Here is a 13,205-nt window from a genome sequence, read left to right as displayed (position 1 = left end):
TGTTGTGCAGCCATTGCCACCATCCATCTCCAGAACTTCATTCCCCAAGTGAAGCTCTGTGCCCGTTAAACACTAACTCCCCATTTCGCTCCCCCATCCCTTGGCATCCACCATTCTACTTTCTGTCCCTGTGAATTTGACTAAGCACCTCATATGAGTGGAATCATAGAGTATTTGTCTTTTTGTGTGTGGCCTATTTCATTTAGCATAGTGTCTTCAAGGTCAAAGACACCTTTTAAACACCTATCTTCTTCCTGGATCAGTTTCCTATTTTATAATTCTGAAATATATCCAAGTCTGGTTCTGATGTTTGCCTTGTCTTTTCAGTCTATTTTTTCTTGCCTTTTGACATGGCTTGTAATTTTTTGCTGAAAGCCAGACATGAAGTATCAGGTAATAAAGACTGAAGATTTAGCCTTTTATTATGAGATTATATGTTAATCTAGTTAGGAGATGGGCTGTGTTTAATGTGTTTTGTAGCTGCAGATCCTAGCAGTTTCTCCCTGCTCTCACATTGTCTTGGGGATTTCCCAAGAAATTTTATTGAATTTACTGAACTCTGTGTCTTGCAACTTTTTTATTTGTAATCCACTGTCATTATATTGGAGCATTGTTGATGAGGTGGTAAAGTGTAGGAGAGCAGAAGCATCATATGTCACCTTATGGTTAAATCTTAGTTTTATTTTTATTCTTTTTGAGACAGAGTCTCCTTATGTTGCCCAGGCTGGTCTCGAACTCCTGAGCTTAGTCTCCTGAATAGCTGAGACTACAGACACACCACTGCACCTGGCTCCTTAGTTTTTTAGTGGGCCTGAGTCCTGGTCTATGACCCTTTTTTTAAAAAAAAACTAGACAGGAAGCCTAGATGGGGCTGGAGTTGGCTGATTGCTCCTCCCTAGGGTCAGATAAAGCTCCGGTAAGGTAGTTTTCTCAGGAGGGCAGGCTTTTGTTGTGGGGACTGCTGTGTGTGTGTGTGTGTGTGTGTGTGTGTGTGTGTGTAGATTAGATAGATAGATAGACAGACAGACAGACAGATAGTGGTTACTTTCCCAGGGTTACTTCCCCTCCCTTGTCAGTCATGAGGGAAACGTTCTTCCGTTATTACTTTGAGAACTTTATGGAGTTCTTTGAGATAATATTCAGGAAAGTGTGGGGTTTGCTAAGACTCTAGGGTTTTTAATGCTTAAACTAGTTCACTCTCAGCTTCTGACAATTCATTCAAATTGTCATTTAAGTGTTCCTACCAGTTGCTGCAGCAGTTGCTGGTAAGCTGACCTCAGCTCATGACCCTTTGTGTTAGTTTGTCTGTCATGATTTTGTAGGGGTGGTTTGACTTGTGATCTCAGTTCTTTGATCTGAGAAAGGAGAGTTATTGATTTTTCAGTTCGCTAAGGTTTTTTCTTGTTGTAAAGATGGGTCTGATGACTTCTAAATTTTTACAAGAGAAAGTTGAAACTGGAAGTCCAACGGAAGACTCCAAAGTCAAATCTCAGTTTAATTACCAGAGGTGTCTGCTCCTTCCGTTTTGTTAGCCCTCAAGGGCACCTTTTTTGTTTTAATTGTGGTAAGATAGGCATAATGTAAAATTTACCTCTTTAACCATTTGTAAGTGTGCAACTTCAGTGGCACTAAGTCTGTTTACATTGTTGTGCAGCCATTGCCACCATCCATCTCCAGAACTTCTTCATTCCCCAACTGAAGCTCTGTGCCCGTTAAACACTAACTCACTCCCCATTTGTCTCCCCTATCCTCTGGCATCCACCATTCTACTTTCTGTCCCTGTGAATTTGACTAAGCACCTCATATGAGTGGAATCATAGAATATTTGTCCTTTTGTGTGTGGCCTTTTTCATTTAGCATCGTGTCTTCAAGGTCAAAGACACCTTTTAAACAGAACCTTCTATCAAAATATATTAAATTCCTCTTCAGCGTGTACCTGAGTTGTTAGAGTTGTCCTTTTCCTGGACTCATGACTTGGTTCAGTCATAATTTCATTGATTTGTCCAGCCTCAGATGGGAAGAGTTGGGTATGGGATGAGGATGGGATTGGATAAGATGTTAGACAGTTTTTAACTATTTTAAAGTCAAGTGTTTTATAATTTGTTCCAGAACTTGCAGAGTGTTCTCACATATTCAAATGAAAATAGTAAATACAGTTGGTGGTTAGAATGTGTACAGTATTTATTCTGTCCATCAGTTTGGAGGCTGAGTATTCATACCCTGTCTCCTGAATAGGTACTAGTTTTATACAGATGAAGATTTTCATTTGTGGTGGTGTGGGGAATGCCATGCAACTAGGGAGGGTCTCGCTTATTATTGTAGTGCTACTTGGATCTTAATTTCATCGTTTTTATTCCTTTTGCTCCTAGTTGTGATGATTTATGGCTTCTGTATGAACCTTTATTTTTCCAGCCTATCCATTGTGAAAGGGAGTCAGCTTGCCAGCAGTCAGGAGCGGGTGTGCTCTGATGTAGGCCTGGCATGAGAACCAACACTTTGTTTGATCACTAGAGCCCAGGAGGTTGAGGACAGCGAGCTATGATCGTGCCACTGCTCTCCAGCTTGGGCGATAGAGCAAGACCCTGTCTGTCTGTCTGTCTCTTTTTCTTTCTAACTAAATAAATAAATGTTTACATAGTTGTTTCACTTTGTTGCTAGGGACTGTACCTTTCCTTTGACAAAATATGAATTTGTTTCTTACTGTTTAGAATAGGTAAGTTTTCTTTATTGCTGATAATTATATTATGTAGGACGTCTTTTTGGCAAGGGCTGTATTTATTCACTATTTGATTATACTTAAACTTTAGGCTGGGCATGGTGGCTCTTGCTTGTAATCCCAGCACTTTGAGAGGCTGAGGTGGGAGGAGGATTGCTTGATCTCAAGAGTTCAAGACCAGCCTGGGCAACATAGCAAGTGAGACCCCATCTCAAAAAAAAAAAAAAAACTTCTGGTGATTTTAGATTGCCTTTGGCAGTTGAGATTTATTCTGTAACTACTCGTTTGTTTGTTTGTTTGTTTTTTGTATTTCTGAGTTTTGAGGCTTTTGTCTCCATAGTAGTAAATAGTATCAGATTAGTGTTTTCAAGTTTTTAGGTTTGCTTTTAGTAAATTATCACAGCAAATAGGGTCTGTTATCAGCAAAGCTGCCTCTAGCTCCCACTAAAATTCTCTTTGAGGGCAGGAATGTTTATTCTTGTTCACTGCTGTATCCCTAGAAAAATGGCTGGCACGTGGTAAATGTTCCATAAATATTTAATGAATGAATGACTGTATTTTATGAAAGCTGTCAGTATTCACTATGTTAGAGAAATTATAGACTTTTACAAGTTTTGAAGAGTCTGATTAGTTCTCTGATTTATTTTTTCATCTTTGTTGTTGTTGTTGTTAAATAGAGACGAGGTCTCACTCTGTCATCCAGGCTGGAGTGGTGGTGTCATCATAGCTCACTGCAGCTTTGAACTTTTGGGCTCAAGTGATCCTCCTGCCTTGGCCTCCCAAAGTGCTGGGATTACAAGTGTAGCCACCACACTTAGCTTCTTTCATCCTTTCGCTGATTAATCAGTTTAGTATTTTTTTTTAAACATTTCAATTCCAAGGTAACTTAGGAAGAGATGATACATAGTAGATTTTTATGAGACACCAATTCTTTTTAAAGTTTCTTTGGAAGAGGCGGCTAGCAAACATATAAGCCTATTATTTCAGTCATCTATACTTTTAAAAATTTATTTTCACTGTCTTCTTTATGTAATTGTTTTGTTTCTAGGAATAATAACAAAGATCATATTTCTTCTGGATTTATTACCCATGCTCAAAAGGGAGTACATCGAAACTTATAAGTAAACTTTTTTGTTTATTTAAGAAATACTTAGAATACCTACTGTGAGCCAGGCACACTATTCTCTGTGCTGGGAATACTCGTGCTGAGAATGAAACTTGTGCTGAGAATGAAACAAACACAACTTTAGTGAAACTTACCTTCTTGTAGAGGAGATAGAAATAAGTAAAATGTAGAGTAAAACCAGAGTTCTCTTAGAGGAGTTATTTTTGTAGGCTGTAACTTTTACAAATCATAAATTCATTAAGTACCAGATTTTTTTTTGACATTGTGGGGTAATGAGATTCTCCGTGTGAGAACTTACAACAGTGCAAGGCACTTTGATAGGAGCAGTTTGGTGAACAAAGATGATTCTTTACAGCCTTTGCTCTCAAGAGACTCACATAAGAACTGCAAAACTATATAAAGGTAACAACCATGCAGTATCAATAATATGCTTTAACAGTACAGAAAAGTTGAAGTTTCTTGACTGCTGGCTGAGTCTAGGCAGACAATAGCTGGAACAGAGGTATACCTAAGCTAAACAACATGTGTGTTTGGGGAATGGTAACTTTTTTTGGTATGGTAGAATCAGGAAGATGTGTGTTGAGATCTGTGGGGAATATCAGGAGCACAGACAAGAAGAGTAAATTAGAGATGGATTGTTATCAGCCTGGGCAACATGGCGAAATCCCGTCTCTACAAAAAAAACAAAAATCAGCCAGGTGTGGTGGTGTGCACCTGCAGTCCCAGCTACTTGGGAGGCTGAGGTGGGAAGATCACTTGAGCCCAGGAGGATGAGGCTTCAGTGAGTGCTGACTGGGCCACTGCACTCTAGCCTGGGTGACAGAGTGAGACCCTGTCTCAAAAAAAGAAAAAGAAAAAAGGATTCTTAATGCAGCAGATCTCCAGATGGTCTTATTGGTAGTGGGGAGCCACAGATGACTTTTCAGCAGGACAGTGGCACGATTACATTTCTTGTGAACATTCAATGACTATGGAAAAATGGGTTAGAGGATAGAGCAGGAGTTGCATAGGGACCAATATGAAGTATCCAAATATGCAGTGAAGGGGCAGGATCACCAATTTTGCTTGTCTGGGGAGTGTCAGAATAATCTTCTGAGTCCTGTGAAGGGTGCCTCCTGAAACACAAGTCCATCATATATACTGTGAATGGAATTGTCTCAGGTGGCAGCCTTCTGACCAGCATAGATGAGGTCTTTAAGTTGAAGGTATTGAAAACTGAAGAAAAAGAAATGAATCCAAGAGAAGTTTGTAATTGATAGGATTGGTGGTCTACTGGGGATGGGAGTTTTGTGGAATAATAATAATAATTAATAATTAAAGATGGTTTGAAGTTTAAAGCTATGTTAGGTGATGGTCTGGATGATACTTTTTGTTTTGTTTTGTTTTGTTTGAGACAGAGTCTCTCTCTGTTGCCCAGGCTAGAGCTCAGCGGTGCAATCTCAGCTCACTGCAATCTCCACTTCCCACAACCCATGTGAAACCTGGGTTCGAGCGATTCTCCTCCCTCAGCTTCCCAAGTAGCTGGGATTACAGGCATGTGCTTTCACGCCTGGCTAATTTTTTTTTTTTTTAAATGTCTTTTTAGTAGAGATGGGGTTTCACCATGTTGGCCAGGCTGGTCTTGAACTCCTAGCCTCAAGTGATCCACCCGCCTCAGCCTTTCAAAGTGCTGGGATTACAGGCGTAAGCCACCATGCCTGGCTGACACTATTTTGTTTTTGTTTTTGCCACTGTGTGTCTGCTTTTAATAAATTGCTTCGTCCCTCATTGGTGCTGTCTTAAACGTCTCTCCACTCCTAATTCAGGCTTTGTAATTTGTTTTAGACTAGATATCCAGGCTTATTAGAAGTATTTCTGAAACAAAGGAATTTTTCCTGTGGGGTACATTGAGTAAAGGCTATGTGAACTTTAAGTATACTGAAGTATAGGGATCTTGACGTCTGTCAAAGGTACTCGTTTATTATGTCCCAGATTTAATTTTCTAGAAAAATTACCTTATATATTAACTTTCATATTATTTCATAATAAAAATTTAGCCCTGTGGTTCTAGTTAAAAACTTTTATTGTGGAAAATTTTAAACATACCCTAAAATAAAGAGAATTGTATATAATGAACTCCAGTGTACCTGTCAACATTTTGCTGGTCTTGTTTTATCTGTTCTCTTTTTTCCTCACCTCCCGGAATATTTTAAAGCAAATGCCAGACATATCCTTTCACTACAGATACTTGAGTATCTAATAGATAAAGACTATGTATTTTTTTCTTAACCACAGTATCATTAGCACACCAAACAATCTTCTTTACCCTAATTTAACACCATCTAATGAGATAACCAGTTTGGGTTCATATTTTCCTATTGGTTTCAAAAAAGGCATTTTAAATAGTTGGTTTGTTTAAATCAGGTTCCAAACAAGTCTTGGGGTTATTTTTTAAATTGATTTTTTTTGAAAATTTTTGAGACAAGTTTCACTCTTTTTCCCAGGGTGGAGTGGAGTGGTGCGATCTCTGCTCACTGCAACCTCCGCCCACAGGTTCAAGTGATTTTCTTGCCTCAGCCTCCTGAGTAGCTGGGATTATAGACGTGTGCCACAACACCTGGCTAATTTTTGTATTTCTAGTAGAGATGGGGTTTCACCATGTTGGCCAGGCTGGTCTCAAACTCCTGGCCTCAAAAGTGATTTGCCCACTTCAGCCACTTAGGTGATCCACCTGCCTCGGCCTCCCAAAGTGCTAGGGTTATAGGTATGAGCCACTGCACCCAGCCTAAAATTGATTATTTTTTAAAGAGGAAATGAAGGCAGTGTGAAAACTTCTTAGTATAAGCTGTTTCTAAAGAGAGCAATGCTGTTTTGACAGTCTTTCTACCTGAAACTTAGTTTTGCTTATCTGTGTAAGATCATGTTAAAATAATTGGTGCCGAGTTTTTTTTTTATGGTTTTTAACATTTTAGGAAATCTTTCTCTCTCTCTCTTTTTTTTTTTTTTTGAGGCAGGATCTTACTCTGTCACCCAGGCTGGAGTATAGTGGTGCAGTCTCAGCTCACTGTAGCCTCAACCTCCCAGGTTCAGGTGATCCTTCGTACCTCAACCTCGTGAGTAGCTGGGACTACAGGAGTGTGCCACCATGCCTAGCTAAGTTTTGTACTTTTTGTAAAGATGGGGTTTCGCCACATTGGCCAGGCTGGTCTCAAACTCCTGGCCTCAAGTGATTTGCCCACTTCAGCCTCCCAAAGTGCTGGGATTACGGACATGAGCTGTCATGCCCAGCCAGGAAATCTTTCTAAAAAGGAGGGAAATATGACCCCACTTATTTAGAAGCCTAGAGAGTAGTAGTGTGAGCTGATTTGAGAAGATTCAAGTTTGGAGGAGACTACATCTCTACAAGAAAAAGAACCCCACATGGGATTTAAGGACTGCTTTGTAACTACTTGTTTGTTACACAGTGTTTTCTCTCTCTCTGGATTTAGCTTCCCCATCTGTAAAATAAAGAATAGGTGATTTTTGGGGTTTCTTTTATTTCTTAATTGTGTTTTATTTTACATTTATCCTTCACTTTGACAGGATTCTCAAAGTTGGATTGGTGGAAACAATGAACCATTGACAGGCTTTACATGGCGAGGTGGCTGTGAAAGAGAAACAACAGGCATACAAGTTTGGAATGAAGTATTTGTGATTGACAGACCTAATGGAACGAAAGTAAAAATCTGTTTATACTTTTCTACCCTGTGTTCTTTCTTGGGCTATTTTCCAGTATCAAAAATCAAAACAACACAGAACTAGTAATGTTTGATAACTTTAACATATGGATTATTATGTCAAATGTATGAGATATAAGTACTTTTCTTAATGACTGATTTTCAAATTTATCATTTGATTTTTTTTATAGTCATTTTTGGCCACTGTTTTACTAAGTATTTTAAATTCTCAAATTCCTAGGTTGCCGTGCTGCTTATGGATACCCAGGGTGCCTTTGATAGCCAGTCAACTATCAAAGACTGTGCAACGGTGTTTGCTCTGAGCACTATGACTAGCTCTGTCCAGGTGAGACACAAGAGTAAGTGGTGCAATCAGTTCATATAACCATTTGACCCCTCTTTTTTTTTTTTTTTCTTTTTTGAGACAGAGTTTCACTCTTGTTGCCTAGACTGGAGTACAGTGGCGTGATCTCGGCTCACTGCAACCCCTGCCTCCTGAGTTCATTCTCCTAACCCGAGTAGCTGGGACTACAGGCTCCCGCCACTATGCCCAGCTAATTTTTTGTATTTTTAGTAGAGACAGGTTTCACCATGTTGGCCAGGCTGGTCTCGAACTCCTGACCTCAGGTGACCCGCCCACCTTGGCCTCCCAAAGTGCTGGGATTACAGGCATGGTCCACCGCGCCCGGTGTTTGGCCCCTCTTGAAAATGCCCTTTTAATTTTTTTTGAGATGGATTCTTACTATGTTGCCCAGGTTGGAGTGCAGTGGCTATTCATGGGTGTGATCATGCACACTCTAGCTTTTTCCTCCTGGGCTGAAGTGATCCTCCTGCCTCAGCCTCTTAAGTAGCTGGGACTATCAGCATGTGCCACCTTGTGCTGGCAAAATGCCTTTTGATTGAAGGGAAAAAAAGGAATTAAAATTAAAGAGAGCTATTTACATTTCTTGAAAGCTATTTACATTTCTTATTGGTTATTTACATTTCCATGCATGGTTTTCTGGCTTAGGATGTGAAATTTTGTACTTTGGATAGTTAAAAAGGATGCAATAAACCAACAACCAGTCTCTTTATTTTTTCTTTATAGAATATATACTGTTTTTTGTTTTTTGTTTTTTTAAAGGAAAAGATATCACATTATCTGTAATTGAAATCAGTTAGATGGCTACCAGACACAGCAATATGGAGAGTATATTTTTGGTTTTTTTTTTTTTTTGGCTAAAACAAACAAAAAAACCCAAGTAATTAAGCTTAGAAGTCTAGTTTTTTATTCTATATCTGTGACAAGTGGTACTCAGTTATTTGAACTAAAGGAGATAAAAGCAGAATAATTAATTAATGTTTAATTTAGGAAACCCAAATAATGCTTATGGAATAATAAACAGGATTTTTAGCATCTTCATTTAGGAAGGGATAAAATCCCTTCTCTTTTTCACTTATATTCAAATTGTATTTGGTGTTCTATCACGTTCTGGTTTCTTCAGGCTAGGCCATTTCTTTTCTGTGTAATTTAGATGGATTGGACTGAATTAAACTACCACATGTCATTTGGTATTTCTTTACTTTTTCTTTTCTGGGATCATCTGTGGCTGATACATCTCTGAAAAATGAATTATTGAAGTATGGCGGTTAGGCCCAGCTGGTGATGGTGTATCAAGAAGTGTATTTGCAAATATTTTTTAAAAATGGGTATGTGATCCTCCCAAGATAAGAAATTGTTCTTATCAATGGTAGATCATAGGTGATGCTGTCACAGTGTCTTGGATTTTTTTAATGCTTTCCAGTAATGTCTGGAACATATGACTCGTCTCTCTAAGCTCCTATTTTCCTCCTTCCTCACTTTGAAGTACCTGGCCATCAGAGGGGAAAGAAGGTTGGCTGTTAACATGAGCTAAAGGAAGTATACTCTTCAGCTTGGCTTCAGTTTATTATAGGGTTGGGATATTTGTCATTACCCACTAAGTGATGCTGGTGGGGACCCTCTAAGTCTCTTTTTTCTCTGATCTTGCAAGATGGCACAACTGTGATTCTCTTGAAGCAAGCAGAAGCCCCTCAGGTTAGCTGGCTCTAGAGGGAGTTCTCTGTCTTATAACTTATCCCTTGGTCTTCTTTTCTTTGTTTATTCAACTTTTTGATAGTAAGAGACCTGGTTTTAGACAACCACTTAAAGCTGTACAGCCACTTTGTTGTCTGTAAAATGAGTTTTACTCATCTTGCCTATCTTGCATGTGGTTGTTGTGTGCAGTCAGAAATGAGAGCTAAATGAGATAATGCATATGAAAGTGCTTTGTAAAGTATAAATAACCAAGAAGATTAAGATTATGATTATTTTCTTCCTTGCCTTTGAGGGGGTAGTTTTCTTTCCTTGTGTAAGATATCTGGCTGATAGATAAATGTTAATTTGATCTTCTTGTCATTTATTCCTTCAACAAATACATACTGAGCACCTGTTATATACAAGACAGTATGCTAAGTACTAGTGATCTAAGTTAAATAAATCACTTTCTCTGTTTCCTGGCCCTGACAATGAAAGGATCCAGACTTGTTTTCTAAAAGCAAAGGCCCACATAGGTTAATCATTGTGTCAGAGTTTATGTTAAAAATGTTAAAATCTAAAGTCATCACCTCACTCATCAATTACTTTTAAATCCTTGTTTGGAATTAGTAGCTAAGAATATTATTTTAGGTTTGCTGGCCTAAATCGACTATATTCTTGACCTCCAAGTGGTTTGGCCAGAGTATCACTTATTTGCTCTTAGAACAGATTGTTCGGTCTTTGGAGTCACCCTGGTTCCTTAAGATGTAAGTTATTTTAGCAGAGGTGATATCTGTTGATGGCCACTTTTCTCCTCTGGCAGTGTAGATTACTTTCTAAAGATCTGTCTTAGAATTAATGGATGAAAATCCCCCTTTCCTGAGGATGTTTAGACCCTCCTTTATCAGCTCTAGTTGCCTCCAAAAAATTCTGGAAAGGGCAAGAGTGCCACCTACTGTTATTTTTATTAGCTTCCACAGGCCAGTAAAATTGTCATGTTGAGTGGAAGTAAAAACTGATGAGTAAGTAAACTGAGGAGTGTGAGTAAAAAGAGAACCACACTAGAGTCAGTAGTAGTGGAGGTACCCACTGAGTCACTGTATACTCATTGTACCAGGGAGGAATTTATCTTTGTAAACTATTGCCCCTTATATTCACTAATTTAGAAAAATGGTGGTGGAAATAACCTACACTCTTTAAAAGATGATCATATCATAGCATTAAAGAGCTTTGAGAAGGAGTAAAAGAAACCTACTAGATAGCACACTTGTTTTTCTACCACTTTTAGGCCATGAATATGCATATATTCATGTTTTTTACATATTTTACCACCACTGTTTCTTCCTTAGTGTTCTATCTTGACTATTGTTAGGAAAAAAGAGAAAATCCTTTTCACATGTCACTCGTCAAGATAGTAGTTAAGTGATTCCTTTGCGCTGGGGTACAAAATAACCTTTTTTCCACGAGTAAAGTTATATACAAGCCAGGTATTCAAAACAAAACACTAATAAAAAACAAAATAAATTTTGTTTTAACAGGTATATAATCTGTCTCAGAATATTCAAGAAGATGATCTTCAACATTTGCAAGTACGTGTTTCTTTTTTTAATTTTAATTTTTTGAGTTGGAGTTTCGCTCTTGTTGCCCAGACTAGAGTACAATGGCACAATCTCGGCTCACTGCAACCTCCCCCTCCCAAGTTCAAGGGACTCTCCTGCCACAGCCTCCCAAGTAGCTGGGATTACAGGCGTGCGCCACCGTGCCTGGCTGATTTTGTATATTTAGTGGAGATGAAGTTTCACTGTGTTGGTCAGGCTGGTGTTGAACTTCTAACCTCAGGTGATCCGCCCACCTCGGCCTCCCAAAGTGCTTGGATTACCAGGCGTGAGCCACTGCGCCCAGCTGCAAGCACATATTTCTTAAAGAAAATGTGCCAAGTATTGAAAATTTAATTCTCACTTTATTGTGAATTTACACTTGGAAGCCTATAATACTGGTAACACGAGTGAATGTTATATGGGTTTAAACTGATGTATGACTTCTTAACTGGAAGAAATTTTGTATATACCTAGTGTGTTAGAAAATTAAATGTTTGGTTTTCAAATGATTTTAAAGGTTCTAGTACCTGGAGCTTTGATGTAGAACAGGTTTACAAATGTCTTCTTTAAATCTCTTTAGAGGCATTATTTTAACTAACTCGATTTAATAGTTATTTACAGAGTATGGAAGACTTGCGATGGAAGAAATCTACCAGAAACCATTTCAGGTAAAAAAGTTATTTTAACATTTTAAAGATTTGCCTATGAGAAGTTGTCAAGCCACCTCAGTTTGTAATTTTGGAGACACCAGGATATTACAACAGACTCATCACTAGCAACAGATTAAGTGCAATTGAAACTAACCTTTGGTAATGTCATCATCAGCATACTTACCAGTAATAGGCTAACAGGATAAATAGAATAAATGAATCTAGGCTAATTCTTAATGCTTTCACTTAGATTAAGGGGAGTAATGTTTCTCTTAATAGATGTTATTCTAAACTTAATAGGAAATATAAGACAGTCATGCCAATTTTTATTAAGTAGTTGAGCAGATTATGGGTGAAATATACCCTATTTGGCTTATATCAGTTTTTTCTGAACTGGGATAATTTTGCCACCCAGGGGACATTTGCTAATGTCTGGAGACATTTTTGGTTGTCACAGTTTTGTGGGGGAGCTTAGCACCACTTGGTATCTAGCACATAGAGGCCAGAAATATGGTTCAACGTTTTACAGTACGCAGTACAGCTACACATAACTAAGAATTAACTGACCCAAAATGTCAGCAGTGCTGAGGTTGAGAAATCTCATCCTCTATGAGTAAAAACATCCTGTGAAAATGTCCTTATTGACACCGGATCTATAATCAGTCTAGATAGCCATCTAGAATTAGTTGGTCTTGTAGTTATACAACCATGATATAAAATTATGATCTGCATGTCCTGATATACCCGTTTTTCGTTTTTAAAAATTCTGTATTATTGCTTGTGGTGACTCTTTATATTTAGTGAAGTTCTTCAGTGCTGGTGATTGCTTGGTATAGGGCCTGGGAATGTTGTTTAAGTGGGTCCTTGATATAACCATGACCGGAAGTAACCATTTGGTTACTATAACTTTTGATAAGCATTGTTCAGGAGAGTAAGGGAGGCTTCAATTGTTAGAGTTGTGATTTTTTTTTCGTAAATTTTCTTTATTGTAAAATAAACAATTTTTATTTTTGTGTGTATAGACATTAATGTTTTTGATTCGAGATTGGAGCTATCCTTATGAACATTCATATGGTTTGGAAGGTGGAAAGCAGTTTCTTGAAAAGAGATTACAGGTAAGACTTAATTCTTAAAGAGGAGAGCATAAGCACCAAGCCAGGCAAAGGGGTGGGCTGTCCGGACTGCTGGTCACATTACCAGTATTTACGTGTCGTTGGAATAAAGTATTTCAGGTTAGCCCAAGTGACTCTGTTTGTAATTGATGAAAAGTAAAGTGGTTGCATTCCTATCAAAGAAGACAGTGCCTTGAATCAAAATTAAGGATCATGATCCTTTATTCCTAAAGGTAGCCCCCCCATGGAAGTACTTGTGTATTAGTCTGTTCT

General features: G+C 38.3%; 1 protein-coding gene across 8 annotated transcripts in view; it reads left to right on the top strand.

The window, feature by feature from the left end:
* Nucleotides 1–13,205, top strand: part of ATL2 (atlastin GTPase 2) — an 80,032-nt gene that overhangs the window by 48,945 nt on the left and 17,882 nt on the right. For 7 of the 8 annotated variants that reach the window (XM_021924755.1, XM_009184011.4, XM_021924754.2 and 4 more), the window contains 5 exons: nt 7,404–7,538; nt 7,779–7,883; nt 11,111–11,161; nt 11,782–11,838; nt 12,843–12,935. In XM_021924755.1, coding sequence (XP_021780447.1) covers nt 7,794–7,883; nt 11,111–11,161; nt 11,782–11,838; nt 12,843–12,935 — 291 coding nt within the window. In that variant the 5' untranslated portion in view covers nt 7,404–7,538; nt 7,779–7,793. Of the gene's footprint in view, nt 1–7,403; nt 7,539–7,778; nt 9,227–11,110; nt 11,162–11,781; nt 11,839–12,842; nt 12,936–13,205 lie in introns of all 8 variants that reach the window. The other variant, XM_021924756.2, reaches the window with a different exon arrangement.

Source organism: Papio anubis, chromosome 14 (assembly GCF_008728515.1).
Source record: "Papio anubis isolate 15944 chromosome 14, Panubis1.0, whole genome shotgun sequence".
Taxonomy (NCBI): Eukaryota; Metazoa; Chordata; class Mammalia; order Primates; family Cercopithecidae; genus Papio; species Papio anubis.
Note: the sequence above shows the minus strand (reverse complement) of the source record. Positions and strands in the feature narration are given on the sequence as shown.